The 20,840-nt window shown below is 57.8% G+C and overlaps 1 protein-coding gene across 1 annotated transcript in view; it reads left to right on the top strand.

Annotated features, from left to right (window-relative positions):
- Positions 1-20,840, top strand: part of CACNA1C (calcium voltage-gated channel subunit alpha1 C) — a 457,945-nt gene that overhangs the window by 359,443 nt on the left and 77,662 nt on the right. Inside the window, exons 12-18 of the mRNA XM_060024050.1 lie at positions 2,069-2,229; positions 3,067-3,292; positions 15,190-15,397; positions 16,261-16,381; positions 17,669-17,783; positions 18,464-18,584; positions 18,867-18,936. Coding sequence (XP_059880033.1) covers positions 2,069-2,229; positions 3,067-3,292; positions 15,190-15,397; positions 16,261-16,381; positions 17,669-17,783; positions 18,464-18,584; positions 18,867-18,936 — 1,022 coding nt within the window. The remainder of the gene's footprint in view (positions 1-2,068; positions 2,230-3,066; positions 3,293-15,189; positions 15,398-16,260; positions 16,382-17,668; positions 17,784-18,463; positions 18,585-18,866; positions 18,937-20,840) is intronic.

Below are 20,840 nucleotides of genomic sequence, written 5' to 3'. Positions count from 1 at the left end.
GCCTTTCTTCTCCATGTAGCGACTCTTCCCACCAGTAGCAGCAAACGTCCCTGCCAAGGTTTGGTGCTCCCTGGAGGTGGCGTCCCCGCCCCTTCAGTGACAGGGGTGAGGTCAGGTCAGAACACCACCCCCTTAATCCTTTCTTCCCTCCCTGCCCTGCAAGCCAAAGCCAGGTCCTCCTGCAGCTCCCAGGCAGCAAGGCCCGCCTTAGACGTGCCCCTCGCCTTCTAATCTCAGAGCAGATTCCAGCAAAGCTATGGCAGCAGGGTTTTCCACGGGCCGCAGGTGACAAAACAGCAGAAATACAAATAAGGCTGGGCTCTCCAGAGGGCCGCCTGGGGCGCGTGGAGGGTCCCGACAACAGAGCCTTGAGCCTGGGGACCTGGGGACCTGTGACTTCATGCAGATAAGAGTGCAGGTGTCCAGGACGATAGCCATCACCACCACCCCCCACCTTCTGTCCCAAAGCGGGGGCTCTGTCCTCAGCCGCCTGGTGGGTATCCCTACGGACACAACCTGCAAGTACCTCAAGGTGTTTTCCGGTCGAGCCCCCCTCCGCGGGGCGCCCGTGCTGGTGACAGCGCCTCCTCCAGACACCCCTCCACCCTTTCTCTCTCCCCTGCACTCGTGGTCAGGGTCAAAGGCCTGCTGACTCCGCCTCCAAAGTCCACGTCCCCTCACTCTCCTCCTTCCTCGAGTAGAGCTGTGGCCTCCATCGCCTCCAGCCCGACACTGCCCACGGCGCCCCTCTTACCGTCCCCCAGCTGGACGGTGACCGTGTGGCTGCTCTCGTTGTGTTTGGTTTTCTGGAATCAGATCCCCTCTCGATACAGGGCCCCCGCAGTCTCCCTGGCACCCCGTCCTTCGCTCCTCACATGGTGTTAAACTGGTAACTGTTTGGTCAACGGAATTACCAAATATATCTGCATATTCCCTCGGTATCAGGAGGATGAGATTGGGGACAAGCTGTAAACCCGTCCACCAGTGAATCCTAGAATGTGAGCGTTTCCTTGGGGTCATCCGGCTTCACAGTTGTCAACCATGGTTACACATGAGAACCATCTGGGGAGCCTTAGCAAACAGCAACGGTATTTGGGGGTTATTTAAAAATTACTCAACCCCAGACAATCAGATTTCACTGGGTTGGGGCCCGGGGCCTGGTGTGTTTTTGTTGTGTTTTTTTAAACTTTCCCCAGGTGGTTCTATGCACAGCCAGGTTTGATGAAAGTCCCTAACCAGAGGCCATGGGGGCGAGTGTCCCGCGGCCCAGGTATGAGCTTTCAGGGCCCACGTATGGCGTGAACTTGCGTGTAGAGGTGGGGGCAGTGTGCCCGTTGTTCTGAACAGAGGATGTAATCTTGAAGGACTCCACAGCCTCCCCTTCAAGTCAAGCACTGCTGGTCCAGATCCACCTCCCACTCTTCACGGATGCGGCAGCCAGGGGAGCGCCTGGCGCCTGGGCTGCAGGCGGGAAGAGGGGACGCCGCTGGCTCTGCAGGCAGGAAGAAGGGAGCGCCTGGCGCCTGGGCTGCAGGCGGGAAGAGGGGACGCCGCTGGCTCTGCCCTCACCTGGTGTCAGTCCAGACGCCCAACTCCAGGGTCCTTGGTTTTCTCCTGAAAATCGGGACAACGCCTGCTTTGCAGACATGTTTAAAGGATCTGGGAGAAGGCATGAGAAGTGCCGATATGGTACCAGCCAGACGTGGGTTCGCTAATGGTAACCATTACTAGTCCTAGTAATACTAGTCTTACGACTTGCAATACTATTTCTAGTGATGCCGTTACTGTGAAATTAAATAACCTCCCTTCAGCTTCAGGCCAGACCCTCCCACAAGGCTGGCCTTGCTCGGGGTCACAGGCCAGGGGGCCACATTCCCAGAGAAGCAGGGACCCCCCCCCCAAAGGCCACACCACCAGCCGCGAGCCGGTGACCTTGGTGGGACGCTCGTCTCTGGCCCTGGTGAGGTCGGGCCAGTTCAGGGGAGCGAGGTGGCCACCTTGGGGCATGTCGGCCGGGGACCTGAGTTCACAGCCGCCTCCCGCCCCGTCCTTCTCTGCCCCTTTGCAGCCGCTACTGGCGCCGCTGGAATCGGTTCTGCAGGCGGAAGTGCCGCGCGGCCGTGAAGTCGAGCGTCTTCTACTGGCTTGTCATCTTCCTGGTTTTCCTCAACACGCTCACCATCGCCTCTGAGCACTACAACCAGCCCCACTGGCTCACGGAAGTCCAAGGTGAGCGGCCGCCCGGCCGGCCTGCGTTCCTCGGGCTGACTCGGCCCTGCCCCAGGCACACCAGACACCGGGCACACCGCGGCCTGGCAGCTCGTGAGCCGCTGAAACGCACCAGCTCACGCTACAAAGACGGGGCTCCCCTGGCCAGGCGACACCCCCCGCCTGCCCTGGCCGTCACCGTTGGGTCCAGGAGACACGGCCACGAGCTGTGGCTTGTTGGGCTACGTCAGATCTCTGGCTGCCGCCCCTCCGCCCCCAGTGGGTTTTCAGTACCTGGGGCCGCAGTATGGCCTCCAGGTGTGCTGGCCAAAACCTGTGAGGGGCAGAGAGCACAAAGCCAGGGAGAGGACGAGCGTGGCCTGAGCACAGGGAATGTCCTCCATGGCAGTGGGTCCCACCACCCCTCCCTGGGCCCCGGAAGGGATCTCCCTGGCCAGAGCCCCGGAACCGGCCCAGGGGTCAGGCGAACACGGCCTGGACCCGGGTGTCTCCCGGAACCCAGATGGGGCTCGTCTCCTGGTGACGAGGGCAGACGAGGACCCCGGCTCCGGCTCTTGGCTGGTCAGTCTAGGCAGAGGGCGCCCCCTCGAGCCTCACCTCTCGTCTCTGGAAAAGGGGCGTGGCAGCAGCCCTGCTGCCTGGCAGAGTCGCTGTGAGGGGCAGAGGATGCGGGGGGTCGGGGCCGTGCTGGAGGTTTGCTGCGGTTGTAACTAGACCCCTCCCCACCAAGTCCACGCAGCGAGGGGGGTGTGGCGGGATCGAGCTCTGGGGTTTCCCCGCAGGGATCCGCCACGCTCACCTCCTCTCCCCCCCCGTCCCCCGTGCGGGTCCCCGCAGACACGGCCAACAAGGCGCTGCTGGCCCTGTTCACGGCGGAGATGCTCCTCAAGATGTACAGCCTGGGGCTGCAGGCCTACTTCGTGTCCCTGTTCAACCGCTTCGACTGCTTCATCGTGTGCGGCGGCATCCTGGAGACCATCCTGGTGGAGACCAAGATCATGTCGCCCCTGGGCATCTCCGTGCTGAGATGCGTACGCCTCCTGCGGATATTCAAGATCACGAGGTGCGTGGCCCGTCGTCCCCCCGGGGGCCCAGGGGAGGGGAGCCGCTGTGTCCCGGAGGATCTGCCCTGGGCTCGCGTCGTCGCCAGATGGCGCCTCCGTTAGAGGGTCCTTCGGCTGCTCACACAGGCAGCGCAGGGGTGGCAGCCGTGGGGCCTCCAGGGGCATCGGGGACCCAGGCTCCTCTGTCCCTGCTTCACCAGCCCCGGGCCTGCCCTCCACCAAGGTCACAGGCGGCGTCCGGAGGCCGAGCCCTCACCTGTGGGCTCGAGGCAGGAGAAGGGGCTGCCGGCTCCTTTCCGGCTCCCCCGGAATCTCACCTATAGCTCAGCTCTTGGGGCCGCCCGGCCCCTAGAGAGGGAACCTGCTCTTGTAGCCGGGCCTGTGCTGAGCGCGTGCGGTATGAAAGGCAGCCACGGGGCCTTGAAAGTCCCCTCCACCCGCCGCCCGCCACCCACCCGAAGGCCGCGGCCCCCGAACTCCCCCGGGACAGGCGGGGCGGGGACGGGCAGCCTCTCCAGGACAGCAAGTTTCCACCGTGTTGTGACCCATTCTGGGTGGTGAGACCAGCTTATTGGATCACGACCATCATTTTTATTGAGAGATAATCCACATACTATGTAATTCACTCTTTAAAGTGTCCAGTTCAGGGGTTTTTTATGTATTTGCAGTCTCGCAGCCAACACCATAGTCCCGTTTTAGTGCGTTTCCATCCCCCAAAAGCAGACCCCACGCGCCCTCTTCCCTCCTCCACCCTCCCCTCCAGCGCCCGTCACCACCTTGCCTCCATCTCTGCAGACCTGCCCTCTCTGGACGGTTCATGTCCGTACGACCTGTGCTGCTGTGTGACCAGCCTCTTCCACCTGGCCTGATGGTTTCAGGTCTCCCCCATGTTGTCCAGAGATCGGCGCTTCATCCCTTTTCGTGGCTGAGCTGTATTCCACTCTGATTCCTTTTCGTGGCTGAGCTGTATTCCACTCTGATTCCTTTTCGTGGCTGAGCTGTATTCCACTCTACGGATAGACATCACGTTTTGTTTATTCGCTCACCTGCTGGTGGCGTCTGGTTTATTTCTGCCTTTTGGTTCCTGTGAATGATCCGCTAGGAAGCATCGTGTTCAGGTTTTCGTGTGGACGTGTTTTCCCGTCTCTTGGATACAAGGAGCAGAATTTCTAGGTCACGTGATAAGTCTGTAGTTAAGGTTTTCAGGAAGTGGCAAACTGTTTCCCAAAGAGACTGGACCATTTTACATTCCTACTGGCGATGTACATGGGTTCCAATTTCTCCTCATTCTCATTTTTAATGGAAGAATGAAATAGGGTGGAAAACATCGGAGTGCCTCACGTGAATGTAAACACGTTTCACAGAAATCCCCGGGATCGTGCCTGGGTCGCAGTATAATATGTATTTCTCACCGTGGGCTGTGGTCTTCCTGGGAGGGGCACGTCAGGAGCACCTGAAGGGGAGGGGTTCCAACTGTGCTCCCAGAAGGACAAGCCTCCCACCCTAGAGTCTGATGCGGGGAGACTGGGTGTCAGTGAGATCCTGCTGGGAAGAGTGGGGTTGGTATCGCCCGTGCCAGGCCCTGGACTTAACCGTCTCTGCACAGAGTCTCCGAACTTGTGGGGAGACGGGGGGTGCTGCAGGGCAACTGGGTGTGACTGTTCCCTTCCCAGTTCCCTCACCAGCCCCCGTGCCCCAAACACACCTGCTCCCGTGGGTTCGTTGAGGGTTAGGGTGAGAAGAGGCATTTGAAGAGTTGAGTTCAGTGCCAGGCAGAGAAGATTCTTGGTAACCGAGTGTTCACTGTGACTCTGATTGTAACTGTTGTCATTATCAGGAGAAGAAAGAGGGAGGAAAGAGCTAATGGTCACACACACACACACACACACACACACACACACACACACACACACTGTGGCTGTATTTGGTCGTCTGCCGTGTACACACTGTCCAGCTCTGAGAGGCAGGAAGTGGGCTGCATGGTGTGGGCTGAACCTGGGAGGAGCAGACAGTCCAGCTGGGGAGACGGAGTCCGCTCCTGGGAGGCAATGAAAGGAAAATCTAAGCCAGAATGGAATGAGCTGGCACAGTAGGCAGGGGCGACATCTGCTTCGGGAAGCTGGGGACAGGAGAGCAGCCCTGGGGAAGCCTCAAGGTCAGAAGACAGACTCAAAGTACAGGCAGGACTTACATCCCCAAGTTGGATACTCCTGGGCGACACTTGCCTCGCCCCCGCCCCCGGAAAGAGCTCTTCCTCAATGTCTGAATATCTTGACGCCCCAGAAAATCCTCGGTTCAAAATGAAAGTAGTAGAAACGTCACGACAGTCCTGGTGAATGTGCATCAGCTCTCGGTCTGTGCCGGACAGCCTGACCCCAGTGCTCGCCTGCGTCTGACCTGTAAATCTTCACCATCACCTATAAGAGAGGGTGCTGTTATCATTAGTCCCATTTTCCAGATGGGAAGACTGAGGGAGTTCAGTCGCTTGCCCAGGGGTGAAGCTGGGATCACCAGGCTCTGTGCCTCGACCATGACCATGGGCTGCAGGGCTGATGGCTAAACTCTCTTGTCTGTCTCCAGAGACAAGACGTAAAGGATTTTGACTGATTCTGCTTGCTCCTCCTGGGTCAGCCCAAGCTATTTTTAATTTGGAGTTTCAGGTGCCTCTTAAGTAATTCTCAAAGGTCCACATGCTTGGGGCTTTGTCTGTTTTTTCAATTCCTAGAGAAAAGAATTTTGCTCCCAGATGTTCTCATGGCATCTTGAAGGGACTGCACATTCATTCTGTTTCTAATCAACAATTTATCTATTTCTAATCTGAAACTATCGCCAGGACGCCACTTTTAAGTCTGTCTTTGTCAGCGAGCTTCCGGAAGCCCCTCCACAGGGAGGGTTAGTGGCATTTTTGGATCGCCATAAAATCCGTAAACAGAAGAATTTCATGGTCTAATTGGAAGTTACTTTGGCAAAGGCCATCATCTTCCTGTTTTCCAGTCTCCAAACTGTCTGGGGGCTTCTGGAAGACAGCAAAGAGTCCAGGTGTGGGGGAGTCCCAGGCCCCCTCCTGAACCTGGTCTCCAATACACTCCAGTGGCCAGAAAGTGCCTAAAATAGGGGCTGGGGGGTGGGCGTACTGGTCCCCTGAGACAGGTCAGCCTGGTCCTGCCATCAAACAAGTCTGTTTCTCCCTCTTCTTTTAAAATCTCTTGGAGGAAACTTTGCGCCATCCCGCTACTATTTTTAACAGCGTTTTCTGGACCAGTGACTGTGGTTCTCAGACCTAGATGACCTTCTCAGGAGAGCTCATTAAGGACCCATCACTCTAGAGAGTTCAGCCAGCAGCTCCTGGGGAGCTCCAAGCCAGTGGCCCAATGACCTCACTTTGAGAAACTCTGGCCTGTTTTTCTGCCGCTGCCCTTTGTCCTCTTTCTTGTCTAAAAATAGGAAGCTTCATGTATAATTGGAAACTTGATTCTTCCCTCTCCACTCTCTCCTCTAGACAGTAGCCCCGACCCGGTGAAGACGGTGTTTCTGATGGCTCTGGACTGAGAAAACTCATAATGATAAAGGCCTGATAGGAGTCCAGCAAAGTTTTAAAATTGATTTTAATTTTATTAATTGCTACACACCTGACCACATGTGAGGCTCTTTATTTAGAGTGCTAGGATCCGTGGATCCCCTCCTGTAGTTCCAGGCTGCCCTCCTCCCACCCAGGGCCTGTGGTCTAAGGGCCGGGAACACCGATCTAGACCGTGGTTCTCAGCCATGACCTCATGACCCTTCAGTATGTCCAGAGCAGCTCGACAGTGTGTGGCAGGTCACTTGCTATTACTAAGAGCTAAAATACCAAAATCTGTGAATGGTTTCTTTTTTTTTTTTGCGGTACGTGGGCCTCTCACTGTTGTGGCCTCTCCCGTTGCGGAGCACAGGCTCCGGACGCAAGGGTCAGCGGCCATGGCTCACGGGCCTAGCCGCTCCACGGCATGTGGGATCTTCCCGGATCGGGGCACGAACCCGCGTCCCCTGCATCGGCAGGCAGACTCTCAACCACTGCGCCACCAGGGAAGCCCCAAATGGTTTCTTTTTTACATAGCAAATACAAGTACATTCAGTATTGCTCTTGTAACACCCTCACTCTTGGTCACTTGCGTTCCTGAAGGCTTTAATGAACGAGCAAGAACCGGGTGGGTTTACAGCTGATCCGTGGCCCCTGCGGGAAGAGAAGCCGTTGGTTTATGATGACAGTGAGTTGCTAGCCTGCTTACATTTTTGTGGCACTTTGTCAAAATCTGAGCGTGCCTTAGGGAGTGTACAGCGTGTAGGCATATCCACCATCCTGTGGGTCTCATTTTTATATAAAAAGACTGGGACCCCTGCACCAGGCTGTCCGCTGATCGCTGAGTATTCACAGTGCTATGGGTGGGGAACTGCAGGGTGAGAAGGTCCGGGCACCTCTGGGAGAAGAACAGAGAGGCACGCACGCGGCCGAGACCTTTGTCGTCTTTGTGTAAATGACTGCGGGCCTTCCAGCTGCGTGACGGATGGGGCTCTTTCTCCTGCTTTGGGGCTCTCTGGGGCTCTAAATGTTGCCCGTTTCAACGTCTAGTTTGCTGTTTGTCAGGCCAGCCTGACCTTCACTCTATGAGGAGGAAGAGCTTCAGTTTGCTTAGATCTGGGTGTGGCCCCGAGGTACTAATTACGTCTCATTTTTTATACAGTTGGTCTTCACGTGCAGCACAGCCCCTCCAGCCCTTGCTGTTTTCCCTCTTAAACCCTAAATGCTTCTCTTTCTTCCACCGCTCTTCCCCCGCAGCTCCCTTCGCCGTCCCTGAGGTGTGAGCTCAGACTGACTCAGCACAGACAGACTCACTGGGGAATCGTGACCACACAGGGGCCCACAGCCCCGAGGTGTGAGCCTTTTGCAAATCCTCCAGACTCTGAGCTCTCCATGTAACTGCCGGTCTGGCCACGAGCATCAGACCCTCCCGGCCCCCTTCTCAGGGCCCCAGGGAGGCTCTGAGCTCCTCACGGGCCACTATTATAAAGGTAACTTTGGCGTCCGCCCAGTTGCTGGCCCGGGGCCTATGGAGAAGGCAGCTCAGACGCTAGAGCCCGCGGGCCGGCCGTCAGCGAGGAAGGTGCTTATTCTCGGGGGTTAAGGAGACAGGGGAGGACGACGTCTGGCTCCCTGTCTCACCCCGACACAACCACAGGGCCGACTGGGGACTCTGAGAGGCTCCCAGGAGCCCCGCCTAAATCCCACGGTCGAGGCCAGGACACCCTGCCAGTCGTGATCAGCTCACATCCCCCAGGGGGGTTATGTCCCCAGTGTGACCGAGGCCTCTGACGCAAACAGGGAAGACAAGGCCTTTGCGTTTGTTGCCCAGGTGGGGTTTGGCTCGAGAGTGACGGACATAAACTGTGCATCCGGCCCGGGACAGAGGCAGGGTGGGGACCAGCCAGATCTCAGCTGGCAGGTTTGGCCCGGGGTGGGCAGGACACGCTGCTGGGAAGGATGATTCCGAGCCACGGGAGGGATGAAGAGAGACCATGACCCCAAGGGGGATCGGCAGGGGGGGCGAGTCTCTCGAGCGGCCTGTGCTTCGGGGGCTGAGACCCCCAGTGCTGGAGGGTTCTTCTGTGCATGTGGACGCACGCGGACATCATTCTGAAGAGGCGGGGCTTGGTTTTTCTCAGCTTCTCTGCAAGGTTCAAGACCCTGAGTCCTTTGTTCTGCTGGTGCCCACTTTTCTCCAAGGCGCCTTCTTTTTTGGCGTGAGTGTGTGTATTTCAGTCTTAATCAATTAGGATGAAAGCCCCCTTCGACGGTGCATATGCCGTCCACCCTCCAGTTCACCACCCACCAACCTTCCTGGAGGGAGAGGGACCCTGGGACACGGGGCCACAGCGGTCACAGACATCAGGACAGACTGACATCGAGAAGGACAGAGGTGCAGGGCCTTCCCATCGCCCTGCCCGGAGGCTGCCACCCGGCACCTACAAGCCTCTTTGGTATCAGTGTTGAGGAGAACACACCCTGTTCCCTGCCATCTGCCATGGTGAGCCAGGCCCCAGATTCCAGCCGTCCCCTCTGAGCTCCGCAGTATCCCCACAGCGATCCCCGTGTCGGTCTTCCAGGGAGTGCACGTAGGGATGGAGGGCCTTCCGTCCAGCGGGGGGGTCCCTCGTGACGCCAGGCCACTGGCACCAGCTCTGCTCGGTATTCCTCCAGAGGCACAGAGCACAGGTGGCAGGCCACACGCGGGGACCTCCACCCTGCCCTGCTGCACGGGAAGCAACAGGAGGCTGAATGCACGCAGCGCCCACAGCCACGACCTGGTCCAAGGGCGGCATCTCCTCAGCCCAGGTGTGTCCGTGAGCAAGTGAGTCAGGCACTTGGGCGCCGTCTGGCTCGTGAACCAAGGCTGGCAGGTGCCCTCAGACCTGCGGCCGCTTGTTCTGAGCCCCCGGGGGGGACGCTGTCCCCAGGAGAGACTCATGTTCACACTGCTCTCTGGAATCCTACCCAAGCGTCTAGAAGCCACAGCGACCCTACTTTCTATGCAGCAAACTGAGGCATCATAGACGTTTTTCTTTTTTCCTTTTTTTGAGTCAAGGCATACAGCTGATCCTTGAACAACAGGGGTTTGAACTGCGAGGGTTCACTTCCATGCAGATTTTTTCGCACTGCAGGTCTACACAGTCCGAGGTTGGTTGGATTCGAGGACACGGGCTGTCGAGGTATTCTCAGATTTTCAACCGCCGAGGGTCGGTGCCCTAACCCCTGTGTTGTTCAGGGTCCACTGTAGTTGACATATAACATGATACTCGTTTCAGGCAAACATAATGTTTCCATATTTGCATACATTAGGAAACGATCACCACAGTCAAGTTAACATCCATCACCACACACAATTTTTTCTTGTGATGAGAACACTTTAAGATCTATTCTCTTGGCCACTTTCCAGGGTAAAATATGGTGTTGCTGACTGTGGTCACCGTGCCGTGCATCACGTCCCCAGGACTTATTTGTTTTATAACTGGACGTTTGTAGCTTTTGACCCCTGCACCCAGTTCGCCCACCTCCCCCCCACCCCACGCCTCTGGGGACCAGTCTGTCCTCCTGACACATAATAGTGTGACGAGTGGCCTGGTAGCCACGGGATCAGAAGTGACGTTGCGGGGAGGGCGAGAGCCATTCCTCACCTTTGAGCAAAGTGGGTTTGACTCCAGTGAGTGTGAGACCCGCCCCCTAGCCCTGCTCCACACACACAGGGTCTGTGTCCCCTTGCCTTCCCTCCGTTAAGTACAGAGGTGTCATGTTGAAGATTTGTTCCTTCATCCAGCAAAACACTCCCAGGGCACCTCCTCTGGCTGTGCTCCCAGCACAAGCCCTGCTCTTTGGACCGTCCCCCCGGAGGGGATGAGCATGTGAAATGCAGGCTGGGGACAGGGTGGCTGCCAGGAGGGCGTTGCGCAGGCCCTGGGGGACTGAAGGAGTGAGCCCTGCAGACCCCAGGGCCGGGCCGGCCGGTGTGGGGCACGCAGGCAGGACAGTGGGGGGCCGGGCTGCAGCCTCGCAGCGGGTAGCAGGGGAGGTGCCGTCCACAGGGTCTGCGGGGCCTCGGGCGGGGCCTTGGAGAGCATCCTGCTGCCCGGCCGAGGAGGGGTCGGGGGTCACAGGGCGCCAGGAGTTGTCCCGTTGTCGGGGATTCTGAGAGTAGGAACATGGCCAGGGGTGTCCGCCACGTTTGTCACCGTTATTGTGCCCTTGCCCTCTGTGATTACGGAGTAATCCATGGAGAGATATCGGGGCCTGTGAACACCCTGCTCTCCAGAGACCTTCCACCCGTGACGGTCTGTACCTGAATCACTGACTTGTTCTGTCATTCGTTCGTTCATTCATTCATTCCTGCTGTCCGTTTGACACCGGCTGTAAAGCAAACCCCTCTCTCCTTTCTTTAACGTCAGTGGATTCGATTTTTTTCCGTGTATTATAACTTATTACTGTCGCTGAGAGCACCGGTGGCAGTGCGTTCGCGGCTCCTCGCCTGGGCAGGAGGGGGGGCGCGGAGGCAGGACGGGGGAGACACCCGCCTGGGTGGCAGGTGCCGGAGGGGCTGTAGCCCGGTTCCGAGGACGGGGTTGCGGCTGTGGGTGTGAGGCCACCTGGAGGGCGACCCCAAGGGTCTGGGCTCGAGCCAGAGACGGCGGCTGTGCGTCACCGCGACGGCGTGATGGCGGGCGGGCCACGGGGCTCGGTCAGGCCAGCGGCTCGTGCTGGGAGCCCCCCATCGACTGAGAGATGGCCACGCACCCCTCGGGACATGGGAGCAGGAGAAAAGCCTTCCGACCCGAGGCCCAGCCCCTGTAGGCGGCTCAGTAGGCCTCCTCCGCCCAGCGTCCCCAGAGGGTCTCCACCACCCCCATGACGGGCGACACAGCCGTGCTTCGTCCAGGCCCTCAGTCCAGGCCCGCGGGCCGCACCCCACGCCGGGCAGACCCCCTCCCGCACGGTGACTTTCTCCCTCAGGTCTGGGGCCTCCTTGGCCGGCGCCCCTGGGCCCGTGGCCGGCAGACAGCCTGAACCTCAGCGCTGGGCTGGTCTATTTCCCTCACATCCACGGCCCTCGGGAAAACTAAGGAACCAACTTCTATGGCCATGAAGACTTTCCCAGAATATTCTGTGCACTGTAGGGTCTGTGTGACCTTAACCCCCAGGCAGACACCGTCCACCCCCCCAGTACAGCGGGACGTTCCCGTTACAGATACGCGCCGGAGTTTCGGTTCCTAAATACCGGCTTGCCGACGGGGGCTGGGTGCTCGCACAGCAGTGATTCGTGGTTCCGAGCGAGGCCTGGGAATCGGCATTTAGAAAATGATTTCCCACCCCCAGCATGTCATCTCCAGACAGGTTTGGGAGCTTTCAGTGTAAGAGGGGAGGGCGTCCTAGCCCCCAGAGGTTCTCTAACTCCTTGCTTAAACAGAACGATTAGTACAATCTCTAGCCGACCGGGGCCAGGCAGCCCGTCACACACGCCAGGTTGCACAGAATCTATTTGAGGACAGAGATGCAGGGGATGAAAGGAGAACCTCTGGCCTCTGCCGTCAAGAGCTCAAGCCTGTTTGGGTGAGACAAGGCTGTCACAAATGTGGAACAGGTAAGAGCCTTTCTAGAGCAGATACAAATCGATGTATATTAACATTCCGCGAACAGAGGGCGTGTGGCTGGCAGGCAGGGTAGAGGCGGAGCAGGGCTGAGTCTGGAGCACGAGAGACTCCAGGTTGGGGAGACGCTCATGTTTACACCCAAACTGTTGGCCCATCTGCTTCTGTCACTTATGGAGCCGTTCCCCGGAGAGAGGTGCCCGGGTTGGGGTGCAGCGCCAAGCTGCAGCGGGGCGTGGTTTGCAAGGCATTGTCTCGAGCAGCAGAAACGATTCCCTGTCTGCCTTGGTGAAAAGCCGGGAACATCTAAGTGGAGGAGATCAAGGTCGTGACCTGGAAGGCAGCTGGGTCTGTTAGCGCTGCAGGGAAGTGAGACGCACTTGGCCAGCTGGGCGCGTGTCCCTTTTGCTGCAGTGCGTTCCTCACCCTGAACAGACCCTGTCCCGGGTACCCAAGCCCCTTCCAGGGCCATTCGTGTCCCCCCACTTCCCCAAGAGAGGGCTTTTCCCCACCCGTCCCCACAGTGAAGGGCGTTCGCGCTCACAGCGGAGAGAGGCAGGGCCCCTCCAGCCGCAGGCTGTCGCTGTGGACTGGGTGTGTTTGCTGCAATCCAGGATCTCCCAAGCTGGCCTGCGTATCGGAATCCTCTGCGACCCTTGTTCAAAGCAGATTTCTGGGCCCCAAACGACAGCTATTGAATCAGGATCTCCAGAAGACAGACTTTTGAAACAAACCAACTCTTTGGACTGGGTGAATTTGGGAAGCCTCAGTAAACCACACACCCCCTCTTACCCACGGGTGACCCAGGCCACCCTCACCCGTGGGTGACCCCATTCATGGCTGGGCTGAGGCCCGCATTCTGGAAAAAAAAATTTTGTTATGTGTTTTTTTGTCTAAAGATCAGTAGTGATAACAATAATTACTAACCTTTATCACCTGTGTGCCGGGCACAATACTGGGGTCTTTCTTTTAAATGAAGAGCTGGAATTATATTTTTTCTAGTTTTACTGAGAAATAATTGACGTACATCAGTGTCTGCATTTCAGGTGTACAGCATGATGGTGTGTCTTCTATACGTTGTGGAACGATGGTGACAGTAGATTCAGTTAACATGTGTCATCTCGTAGAGACAGTGTGAAAAAAGAAAAACATTATCCTCGTGATGACAACGCTTCGCGTTTACTGTCCTAACAACTGTCACACAGCACACAGCAGTGGTGGCTGCAGTCACGCTGTGCGCTACCTTCCCCGTATTTATCTATAACTGGAAGTTTGTACCTTTGACGCCCTCCCTTCTGTTCCCCCCACCATCCCCCGCCTCTAGTAACCACAGATCTGATCTCCTTTTCTGTGAGTTTGGTGGGGGGTTTTGTTTGTTTGTGTCTGTTTTTGGATTTTTTTAGATTCCTCATATCAGGGAGGTCACGTGGTGTGTGTCTTTCTCTGTCTGACTTATTTCACTAAGCCTAATGCCCTCCAAGTCCTTCCACGCTGTTGCAAATGGCAAGGTTTGCTGCTTCTTTATGGCTGGATAATATCCCATTGCAGATAGCGCACACCACATTTTTCTTTCTCCGTTTCTCCGTTCATGGACACGTAGGTTGTCTCCGTGTCTTGGTCATTATGAATAATACTATAGTGAACGTATCCTTTGGATATGTTCCCAGAAGTGGAATTGCTGGAGGGTATGGTAGCTCTGTTTTTAATTATCTTGAGGAAACTTCATTCTGTTTTCCACAGCGGCTGCACCAACTTACATTCCCACCAGCAACGCACAAGGGTTCCCTTTTCTCCACATTCTCACCAATACTTGTTATCTCTTGTCTTTCTGATGATGGGCATTCTAACAGGTGTGAGGTGATATCTCTTGGTTTTGATTAGCATTTCCCTAATGATTCACGATGTTGAGCATCTTTTCACGTGTCTGTTGGCCGTTTGTATGTCTTCTTTGGAGAAATGTCTACTCGGGTGTGGTTTTTTTAAGTATTTATTTTTATTTGGTTGCGCTGGGTCTTAGATACGGCATGCGAACTCTGAGTTGTGGCATCCATGTGGGACCTAGTTCCCTGACCAGGGCTCGAACCCGGGCCCCCTGCATTGGGAGCGTGGAGTCTTAACCACCGCACCAGCAGGGAAGTCCCTGTCTGTTTTTTTAATAGGATTATTTGGGGTGTTGTTTGTTTGTTTGTTTGTTTCGCTGTTGAGTTGCATGAATTAGTTATATATTTTGGATTTTAATCTCTTCTCAGATATATGGTTTGCAAGTGTTTTCTTCCCATTTTTTAGGTCGTCTTTTCACTGTGTTGATGGTTTCCTTTGCTGTGCAGAAGCTTTTTAGCTTGATGGAGTCCCACTCGTTTATTTTTATTGGTTGCCGTTGGGGGGAGTGGCTTCTTAAAAACTGTCATCGCATGTAATCCTCCCAATACCATAATGAAGCGTGTGCTACCGCTGCCCCTATTTTTTCAGACTGTGGGGCGCGGAAAGAAGGGAGGTTAAGCAACTCGCCCAAAGACACGTGCAGAGCTCGGTCGGAACCAGACTCCCGACCCGGGGCCCCTGAATTAACTCACTCACGCTCTAACTGTGAGCTGGCCAGCCAGGTCCCACCACCACGCTGCCCCAAGGACAGGGCCAGGAGGAGGGCGTTGCAGCCGGTCCCAGAGCCCCTGGGGGGGGGGCAGGGGGGCAAGGGGTGATGGAGCCTCACCCCGCCCCCCGTCCCCAGGTACTGGAACTCCCTGAGCAACCTGGTGGCGTCCCTGCTGAACTCTGTGCGCTCCATCGCCTCCCTGCTTCTGCTGCTGTTTCTTTTCATCATCATCTTCTCCCTCCTGGGCATGCAGCTCTTCGGGGGGAAGTTCAACTTTGATGAGATGCAGACCCGGAGGAGCACGTTCGATAACTTCCCCCAGTCCCTCCTCACCGTGTTTCAGGTATGGACTCCTCTCTGCCGGGACTGTGCTCTGGGGGGAGGGCCAGGGGCCCGGGGCGGGGGAGGAAGGAGCTTCCCGCCCACTCCCACGGGGCAGCCAGAGCAGGTCGGCCACAGGAGCCCAGGACAGTCTGTAGCTCTCCTACCCCGACCCCCAGGAAACTGCTCTGTTGCATGGACCACTGGGGGGAAAAAAAGATCCAATTAAGCGGCTTAAAAACTGTTTCTTAGCCGTGGAAACCTTTATGCAAATACATTGTACATGGAAGCCCAAAATATCAACAAAGGAAAGTGGACGGCCCTTGCTGGGGAGGGGAGGGGGACAGGACTCTCTCCTACCCTTCACGCTTGCCCCCAGGAAGATACGACTACCATCGAATTTGAGACTTCACGGATACGTGGGCTTAGGGCCAAGCTAAAGTAGCACTTAAGTTTAAAAGCAGATCGATTTACAGATTAAACTGGGGAATATGTGGATGTTGCCGGAATCTTAAGGATGGTACCCAGCGTCCTCACATTTGGAGAGAAGCGGGGGACTGTGGCCCCTTAGTGAACGCTCCCCTTGACGACCTAACCTGAGAGTCAGCCACCGAGCACTGTCCCTGGGGTAGGAGGTGTTCTGCCAAGGAAGCTCTCTTAGTCAGTCAGATGATGTGTGCCGGTGGCCACGCACTCCGTCTAAGGAGAGGGCTGGACTTGCGGGGGTCACAGTTCAGAGCCCTGGGAGGAGAACGGGGGGCAGGAGGCGGGGGAGGAAGAGACAGATGTGAGACGTTTGTGTCTCGCAGGGGGCTGGGCAGGGGAGTTTCGGGTTTGCTGCTGGTCTAACGCTGTGTCCCTTATTGGTGGGACTGTGTCATTCAGATCCTGACCGGGGAGGACTGGAATTCGGTGATGTATGATGGGATCATGGCTTATGGCGGCCCCTCTTTTCCAGGGATGTTAGTCTGTATTTACTTCATCATCCTCTTCATCTGTGGAAATTGTATCCTTTGCTCCTGCCTCCCCCACCCCGCCCCCGCTGCCCCAGCTCTCAGCCTACAGCTCGATGCCAATAGGTGTGCCCCGCAGGTCCTAACTTTGGGGGAAGCCAGGGCCCTCCCCCCAGGGGAAGCAGGGAAGGGCAGGCTTGGGAGAATATGTCCAGCCCAGACCACCTCAGCGGTATAGGTGTCTGGGTGGGAGCCCGGAGCCTGGGGCCGGGGGGGACGCGAGTCGTCCCCCAGCCTCCAATTCCAGGAGCGCACCCTCGCCGCGGTCCAGGCGAGCAGCCCCCCGCCCGGCGTTGTGCTTGCAACCACTCACCCGATGTGTGCGCTGGCTGCCCAGCCCAGGCCCCCTGCCCGGGGAGGACAGAGTCTCCGCCCCGGAAGTGACGTTCACCTGTTGCCCTGCTCTCGGGCCAGGGTCCCTCGCGCTGAAGCCACTCTGCGGGATGTTAGCCGCAGGCAGAGTGGACGGGCCACGGGCAGGATCCCGGGTCCCAGGCTGCCGGCACCCCCTTCCCGTCCTGTCCCTGCGGGTGTGTGCACAGGGGCTCGGAAAGTAAATCACAGAAGATCTGGACACACAGGCCAGCGGGCGGCCTCGGGCACACCCAGGGCTGCACCTAGAGTCCTGGGAACGGGGTGGAAATAGCAGTGCCTCCGACCCAACGGGCCGGGTGAGGCTGAACGGGACGGTGCACGCCCAGCCCCTGTCCTTGCGGGGCCGCGGCCCTCGCTTCCCGTGTGAGCCGGAGCCTCCTGGGGCCTGGGGTGGAAGGTGGACCTGAGCAGCGTTAACCTCTCGTCTGGACGGGCTCTGATCCGGTTCTCTGACCCACAGTGCCTGCGTCCAAGTCTGGGGTTGGGGGAGAAGAAAGGGCAAACTCCGCTCCAGTTAGGAGCTCGGTGGACCCTCCCAGGGCCTCTGTCTGAACAGGGTCACAGCGGGAGGCGCAGGGCGAGCAGGCACCTCCTGGCAGCGGTAATGGCCACTCTGCACCCTGTCCCGCTGCAGCGCCGCTTACGGTGTCAGTCACGGGTGGTCATCTCGAAACCGGCAGTTAAAGAGCGAGGCCCGGCTGCCGGCCACCCCGCCCCCGGCCCCAGCCTGCCAGCGGGCCTGCTCTCGACCCCTCAGAAAACCCTGGGAAGCTAACGGGGTGATGGGGCTCAGAGCCCCTCCCCGAATGGAGCTCTGCCCCCGCGTGTCCTGCCCCCTCCCGCCCCCCTGCCCATCCACAACCCCAAGTCCAAGGGTCATTTTCTTTAAGAATGGGCACAAACAGATATCCTACTGAATGTGTTCTTGGCCATTGCCGTGGACAACCTGGCTGACGCCGAGAGCCTCACCTCTGCCCAGAAGGAGGAGGAAGAAGAGAAGGAGAGGAAGAAGCTGGCCAGGTAACCGCCAGCTTCCGCGGCCCAGCCTGGGGTGCCGCTCCCCCCTGCCTGGCCGTCCCTCCTGGAAGGGGGCTGGTTGGGGCTCTCTGTGTGCGTTGAGCTCTCCCCTAATTCCTGGGCATTGCTCTAAGCGGGGACCACCGTGAATTACATCTCTGGGAAGGTGTTGCCCCACCCGTCCAGGAAGGTGGCGGGTTCTCTATTGAGAAGGGAGGTCATGAGAGGTGGTAGGAGTAGAGGGGAGGGCGGGGGGCGGCAGCCGCTCATGGGAGAGGTCCAGCTCCGGCTGAAGAGCCATGAGAAGACAAGCCAGGGCCCCACTCTGTCTTCGTCCTTGTCTACGTGGACTGTCACGGGCCACACCTCTGCTGAGTACTGAGCAGGGTTCTCCAGGAACCTTCCTCTGGGTTAGATGGGGACTGAGCCTCTGAGAAGCTGGACTCTTCAACTGAATGCTAGACAGAGCCAGGTGGGGACAGAGTCGGGATGGGACAGAGCTGGGCAGGGACAGAGCTGGGATGGGACAGAGCCAGGATGGGACAGAGCTGGGCGGGGACAGAGTTGGGCAAGGCCCAGCGCCCCTGTGATTGAGCCGCATGGCATGGGCCCCAACAGACCACAGGGCAGCTCCCTATCAATCTGGTCACATCCCTTTCTTTGCCCTCCTGCTGACCGGCCAGGACTGCCAGCCCAGAGAAGAGACAAGAGGTGGTGGAGAAGCCAGCCGTGGAGGAGACCAAGGAGGAGAAAATCGAGCTGAAATCCATCACTGTGGATGGAGAGTCCCCCCCTGCCACCAAGGTGAGGGGCTGAGGCCCGGGGAGGAGGACACGGTCCTCCTGGGCCAGACACCAGGGGAAGCGGGGGAAGAAGGGGCTGGGGAGGGTGGACAGCAGAGCTGGGCGCAGAGAGAAGGCAGGCCAGCCTTCTGCTGGTGTCCTGAGGGATGTGTGCAAAGGAAAAAGGATGTGTTTCTGAGTCGACGGCTCAGCCTAGACTAGGGGGCGATTTCAGGGCTACCCGAAGCCTCGAAAGCCGTGGACCTTGTCTCACTGGACCCTCCTTCTCTCCTTGGATGCCTAGATCAACATGGACGACCTCCAGCCCAACGAGAATGAGGACAAGAGTTCCTACCCCAACCTGGAAACCACAGGTACCAGCCCACAGCCTGGCCTGGGGGCGGGGGGATCTGGGGTGGACACCCAACTGTAAAGCCACGTGCTGGCCCCAGCTCCCCCGGCGCGGCTGCAGCGCTGCCGATTACCCTCTGCAGGTCGGGGTGCTTCGCTCCTTGTTTCCTCGTAATGACAACAGAAGACGGGGTGCATCGTGTGGGAGCGATGCCTTTGGGCCTTTTGGAAGCTGGATGGCGTATACATTTAAGGTTTATTATAGCCTATGTTGTAAAATCATTATTAAGTTACATAACTTATTAGGATAACATATGTCACGGCATCTTGCTCCCTTAATAATAAACCCCAAATCTGTCCTGTCCTCACCCGGAAGGCGGTGCTGAGCACAGCGTGGCCACCGCCGCTCGCTGCTCTGCAGGACGTGTTCAGAGCTCCGCCGTCCGGTCCGTAAACTGGCAGCAGGCCCCCTGGAGAGGGTTTCAGGACAGGAGCCCATCAGCCCCCCTCAGGAGCCACTTCCCTGCGTCAGGAAACCACACCCTGTGTGAGCCCTGACCTGCCCTCCTTCTACAGAGAATTGCAGATGTTATCACGAGCTTCAAGCTCAAAGTCACGACACACTGTCAAGGCACCGTGGGTCTCGCTGACACCCCTCCCCGCACAGGTTGGGCTGTGTCGGGTCACAGCCCTGTTGGGAGCCTGAAAACCTTCTGCGTTCGCGACCGCGTCCAGCCTCCTTTTCCCTTTCCCTCCACAGTCTGTCTGCTGGGAAGGAGGATTTGGCTTCCTGGGGCTCGGACAGAAAGGAGGGCGGAAGGGTGTCCGTGTGCGCCGGGCACCAAACCTTTTGAAGCCTTCAAGCCCTTCTGGGTGGAAACTATTATAGAATTTCAAAGACAGACCAGAAATATCCAGCGAATGCAGCGGGCGGGTCTTGCCTTGATCCTAAAGGAGCAAATAAACTTTTCGATGACATTTTTGAGGCAATGGGGGGAAATTGAATACAGACGGGGAGCCAACTGATTTGGGGTAGGTTTTGTTAATCGCGGGACCCCCTGTGGGAGGCGCCTGTTTCTAGTCCCCGCAAAGCAGCCCCGCTGCCCAGCGGTGGCCTGTCAGGCCTCCCCTCCTGGTTCAATCCCCAAAGCTCGCCGGTGGGTTGGAGCCTCCCAGCTTCGTACACAGTACATTGTAGAAACATCGCCTCACCCAGGAAGGAAAGCTTGTGCCAAGACGGTGCCTTTATCTAACTGATTCATTTACTTGAGTGAACATACAGATGTGCTTGAGAGTCACTAAGGGCTGAAAATTAATAAGTACACACGAAAAGGAAATGTGATGACACCAGGGAATGTGCGGCTCAGTCCAGACGCTGTGGGAGAGGCCTGGGCCCTGCAGGGGCTCCAGGAGAGAGCAGTGCGGGGAGGTGGGGCGGCGGGGGCGTCGCGGAGCAGGTGGTCCCCACTGGGTCTGCAGTCGGGGAGTTGAGGCGGCGGGGGGGGGTCGCGGAGCAGGTGGTCCCCACTGGGTCTGCAGTCGGGGAGTTGGGGCGGCGGGGGGTCGCGGAGCAGGTGGTCCCCACTGGGTCTGCAGTCGGGGAGGTGGGGCGGCGGGGGGTCGTGGAGCAGGTGGTCCCCACTGGGTCTGCAGTCAGGGAGTTGGGGCGGCGGGGGGGGGGGTCGTGGAGCAGGTGGTCCCCACTGGGTCTGCAGTGCGGGGAGTTGGGGTGGCGGGGGGTCGCGGAGCAGGTGGTCCCCACTGGGTCTGCAGTCGGGGAGTTGGAGAGGAAAGAAGTTACTTCGGGAACATCCTGTTTTCATGGCCACAGAGCTGGCCAAAACCAGGGGGACGTCCATGCATTGATTTAATAGCTGCTTATAAAGCACCTACTGTGTGCCGGGCCCTGGACCATGGGGGACAGAGA

This window comes from Delphinus delphis, chromosome 11 (genome assembly GCF_949987515.2).
Source record: "Delphinus delphis chromosome 11, mDelDel1.2, whole genome shotgun sequence".
Classification (NCBI taxonomy): Eukaryota; Metazoa; Chordata; class Mammalia; order Artiodactyla; family Delphinidae; genus Delphinus; species Delphinus delphis.
Note: the sequence above shows the minus strand (reverse complement) of the source record. Positions and strands in the feature narration are given on the sequence as shown.